The following is a 5,000-nucleotide window of genomic DNA, read 5'->3' as shown; positions in this document are numbered from 1 at the left end:
TGTACCAAACATTTAATAATTAGACCAAACATTTGCAGCGTGACCCTCTCATTGGTCCTGAGTGGGGATGACTGGCTCTGTTTTCCTTTCTCTCTCTCTTTTTCATTCTCTCTCTTTCTGTCTGTGTTTATTCTTTGTTTTTCTCACATTCTTCTTTCTCTCTCTCTCATTTTCTCTCAATATCTGTATAATTGATCTGTTATCCAATTCATCTGCAAATCAGATGAGGATAATTCACTCTGTGGGTCTGGAAAAAAGGGGAAAGTGAGAGCTGGAGCCTGTCGGTCACGCTGAATTGAGATTGTAGACGTCTGGTTGGTGTATTCTGGCTGTCGGAGCTCTGCGTCACGTTCAGCAGTGGGACCACACACTGTTTCGAGCGGGGTAATGTCTCGTTTGTTGACCCTTCGACATGTTGTCACATCCTGGAGAGCCTCTCGCGGGGTTTGGGTCTGATATGAGGCCAAACCCGTCGGATCGATCCGGGCTGGCAACCTCGACTGGGTCCCCCAGCTGCTCTGGACTCGATGGACATGATGCCAAACGCAGGAAGATTGATCCTCATGTAACCTGAGCTCAGGGGTGAGAGCCCCTTGGTGTGTCCTGCAGACAGGATGACATCATGGTGGGAATGAAAGCAGGCCGTCTGTGACCTCAAACAATATCCTGACTTGAACAGTGTGACTGATTATACAGGACTACAACTTCACCCCACAGCACTTAATTGTGTGTGTGTGTGTGTGTGTGTGTGTGTGTGTGTTTAAATTACATAAACAGTCCAAACTTTAGCAGCACAGAAGTAAAAGCTATGGTTTATATGAACCAAATACACCAGTGTGAAAGTCGCTGTGTATAATCGTACAATCTCCGCTGTTCGTGGTTTAGTTCTTGGCTTATGATGCGTTTCCTTGGCAACTGTGTCTGTCTCCTCCTAGGTACAGAGTTCTTTGTGGGGTTATCGAAGCGGACCAATCAGAGGGGAGCAGAGATCCTGGCAGACACCTTTAAGGTGGGCATTCATGGACACGTGGGTCATTGTTTGCACTGATTATTTACAAGTATTGGAAAGGTTATGCAAATGGGTTCAGGCATCTGTTTTGAGAGAGAACATTTGTTGGTAGTGTTTCTTCTCCTTACTCACATGTGAGTGTTCTAGCTGATGTGTAATAGTACTGCAGAGAAACTGGCAGAGGTGTATAATCCAGGTTCAGAAAGTAAAAGCCCTCACCAGGATTTTGTTCAGGCTTCCTGGATTGTGTTGATTCCACTAATTTTACCTGGATTGCACTAATTAGAAAATCTAGCAAGCTTGAGCAAAATCCTGGTGAGGACTTTTACTTTCTGAACCTGGATTATACACCTCTGGAAACTGGTACCGTGAACTGGGCCAGTGGACTGTGTGGTGGCTTTACACACAGCACCGGGGACCCGCTCTGCTGTTCTCCTACAGAACCAGGCCCATTGTCTGCCCTATGATAAGCCAATAAGTGATATCTGTTCCTCTGCTCTACCTCTTGCATCCGATGGCCGTCATCACGTGGGGCGTGTGTTCAGAAGCTCCAGCGTCTGGCCGGCAAGCAGCTTTGAGTTCTGACTGAAAGGCAGAGTTCAGAGCCGGGCCTGCCCGTTCTCTCCTAATACGCTAACGACTCGGATGACATTCAGAACACGGGCAGGAAACCAAGAGGAGCTTTGAAATGCTTTGGGCTTCCTTATCGCCGTGCCGTTTATCCACCGTTAGCGTAATGTTCCCGGAAGCTCTTTGGCTTATTGGAGGAGAGTACCTCAGGGCACGCAGACGTGCTTACTGAAGTTTTTCCTTTTTTCCTTCGGCATTTTCCATGCGCTCAAGTAAAGTACACATTCTTCTGTGAATATTCCCTCCTTTAAACCGTCAGTTTAAAAAATGTAACAGCAGTTTTGAAACGGTGCATGTAGACAGGTGTTCAACGCGTAGTGTGTGGAGAGCAGGTCAGAACAAGCACTCAGCCCAGCTGTTCTTACCCAATGGGATGTTGATTTATAATATAAAGCTTCATCCAATAGGACTGAGTTTTACAGGTACGTGTGATTTTTCTGCCGCAGGACTATGCCGTGTCCACTGTGCCAGTAGCACATGGGCTGCACTTGAAGGGTTTCTGCGGTATGGCTGGACCAGGACTCATTGCGATTGGCTCAAGTGAATCAGCTCAGAGAGCCTTAAAGGTAAAGTATCTTAAGCCAGAAAGTCTTAAAGGCAATGTATCTTAAGCCAAAATACCTTGAAGGTCAAGTCAAAAAGCCTTAAAGGTTAAGTATTTTAAGCCATAAAGCCCGGATGCCATAATGTCTGATTCCACTTGATTATTTATCGTGGAGTTGCAGCAGACACACTGGAAGAGGGAGTCGTGTAAGTGGTGTAAATGTGGCTGGGCACTAGTGCTCACTAGTTTGTCATGACCTTTCACGCACGAGGGCTTGGCACTCAGCCCTGGTGTCATGTGTCGGGTATGTGAAAGAAAGAAATAACGAACAAACAAACAGACACATTTGATTGGTCCCTGGGGACATTGCTGAATGCTTTTTGTAGTGTTGATTTTTGAAGCGTTGGGTGAAGCGTTGGGTGAAGCGTTGATGTGTTCATTGATGTGTTGATTGAAGCTTTGAAGCGTTGAGTCAAGCGTTGAAGCGTTGATGTAATGTTGATGAAGCGTTGAGTGAAGTGTTTATGTAGCGTTGAGTGAAGCGTTGAGTGAAGCGTTTACGTAGCGTTGAGTGAAGCGTTGAGTGAAGCGTTGAGTGAAGCGTTGAGTGAAGCGTTTATGTAGCGTTGAGTGAAGCGTTGATGAAGCGTTGAGTTAAGTGTTTATGTAGCGTTGAGTGAAGCGTTGAGTGAAGCGTTTATGTAGCGTTGAGTGAAGCGTTGAGTGAAGCGTTTATGTAGCGTTGAGTGAAGCGTTTATGAAGCGTTGAGTGAAGCGTTGAGTGAAGCGTTTATGAAGCGTTGAGTGAAGCGTTTATGAAGCGTTGAGTGAAGTGTTTATGTAGCGTTGAGTGAAGCGTTGAGTGAAGCGTTTATGTAGCGTTGAGTGAAGCGTTGAGTGAAGCGTTGAGTGAAGCGTTGAGTGAAGCGTTTATGTAGCGTTGAGTGAAGCGTTGAGTGAAGCGTTGAGTGAAGCGTTGAGTGAAGCGTTTATGAAGCGTTTATGAAGCGTTTATGAAGCGTTTATGAAGCGTTGAGTGAAGCGTTGAGTGAAGCGTTGAGTGAAGCGTTTATGTAGCGTTGAGTGAAGCGTTGAGTGAAGCGTTTATGTAGCGTTGAGTGAAGCGTTTATGTAGCGTTGAGTGAAGCGTTGAGTGAAGCGTTGATGAAGCGTTGAGTGAAGCGTTTATGTAGCGTTGAGTGAAGCGTTGAGTGAAGCGTTGATAAAGTGTCTTCGTTGCTCAGCTTGGCCCACATGTTGATGCTCTAACGGGGTTCACCTGCCACTGCTGTCGAGTTGCTATGTAGAAGAGGCGTGGCTCCAGCCGGTTGTCAGGGGAACACGGCGCAGGAATGCCATCTGCCTCGCTCTTGGGCCGGGGGCCGTGGGCGGGGCCACCCCACTGCTAAAGGCCAGAGAATGGGAGGGGCCTGCGTTTACGATGCCGTGGCATTCGAGCCCAGATTGGTCACGCACCAGGAGTACCCTGGTCCCGAGCAACAAAAGACGAGCACATACCGGCCCCCCCGGCCGGCCCGAGACACAGCTGGCGGTCCAAGCGCTTCGTTCCAGGTCTTGTTTTCAAGCGTTTGTCCCAGCACACGTTCAGAGAGGTTCGGGCTGTTAAGAGCATCCCAGTTCATCCATAACCACAACATCGGCTTCCCCGTAATCCGGCTGTCCGCTCTCAGTAATAACGTACAGCTTGCACTGGTTGACTTGATTCATTCTTTGAATACCATCTAGTTGTCTCTAACGATAATTGATGGTTAAATTCTAAAACCAGAATTCTGCAGTCATTGCCAAACCCACAAAGAAGCGAACTGTGTAGAGGGTTAACCCTGTGTTCCAGTGGACTAGTAGCACAAACTCTCTGCAGTGCGTTCTTGGCAGGAGTCGGGATACGCCGTTGCAACGTTGGGTTTCTCTGGGATTTGCGATGCTGCTGTTGCCCAAACAAACATTCAGGATTCTGGTTCTGACAGTGGCTGTCGTCATGGAAACTCCCCGCGCCTTGCCGAAGCTGTTTTCCTTCGGAGGAGGGATGGTGTGTGTTGTGTTTGTGGCTCGTTCGCTGGTGCCGGGGCAGGAGGCGGTGTTCTGGGGGCTCCGTGGGGGCCCAGACAGCAGTGAGACGTGTGCGAGACACAGCCAGACTGCAGAGGCCTTCATGCTGCTCGGTTTGAACCTCCGCGCTACGCCTCACCCACCTGATTTGCAGGGTTGATTACGGGAGCCGAGCACGAGAAGTGCCCCCTCCGTCACCCCCACCAGCCTCTGGCGAGACGATGAACTTTGTGGTCTCAGAGAGGCAAATGAAGAATATGGTCTTGGACAAAATGTGCTCGGCCCTCGAGACGATGAGACGATGAGACGATAGAACTGGTTCTCAGCCCCCTGGTTCAGATGTTTTCAGTCAAGTTTTAAAAAAGAACCGATACCGGCAAAATACATCATTGACCTATGTGTCAGCACACACACACACACACACACACACACACTCACACACACACTAACACACACAAATGCAATCATATCTTCTACTACCAATGTGTGTGTGTGTGCCTCAGCCTCACAATTTGTCACATGACACACACACACACTTTATCATCAGTCCCTCATCCACAGGTCTGTGTGTTCTCTCAGCCACCCTAGCTCAATATCGCCCTCTGTTGGTGGAGATTGGGCAAACCCAACCACCACAAGTCTCCATGCACACACTATCCAACAAACCAAACTGTTTAACACAGCTAAAGAGAGCCACTTCAACACTGAAAATAAGCTCAACACTGTGATAAGCTCAGCAGGTAGTGAAAT

At 48.2% G+C, this 5,000-nt stretch overlaps 1 protein-coding gene across 1 annotated transcript in view; it reads left to right on the top strand.

Annotated features, from left to right (window-relative positions):
• LOC143505876 (N(G),N(G)-dimethylarginine dimethylaminohydrolase 1-like) overlaps window positions 1-5,000 on the top strand; it is a 17,104-nt gene that overhangs the window by 883 nt on the left and 11,221 nt on the right. The window contains exons 2-3 of the mRNA XM_076996218.1: window positions 936-1,009; window positions 2,086-2,205. Coding sequence (XP_076852333.1) covers window positions 936-1,009; window positions 2,086-2,205 — 194 coding nt within the window. The remainder of the gene's footprint in view (window positions 1-935; window positions 1,010-2,085; window positions 2,206-5,000) is intronic.

The sequence above is a fragment of the Brachyhypopomus gauderio genome, unplaced genomic scaffold (genome assembly GCF_052324685.1).
Source record: "Brachyhypopomus gauderio isolate BG-103 unplaced genomic scaffold, BGAUD_0.2 sc415, whole genome shotgun sequence".
NCBI lineage: Eukaryota > Metazoa > Chordata > Actinopteri > Gymnotiformes > Hypopomidae > Brachyhypopomus > Brachyhypopomus gauderio.
This window is presented reverse-complemented; position numbering and strand designations above follow the sequence as displayed.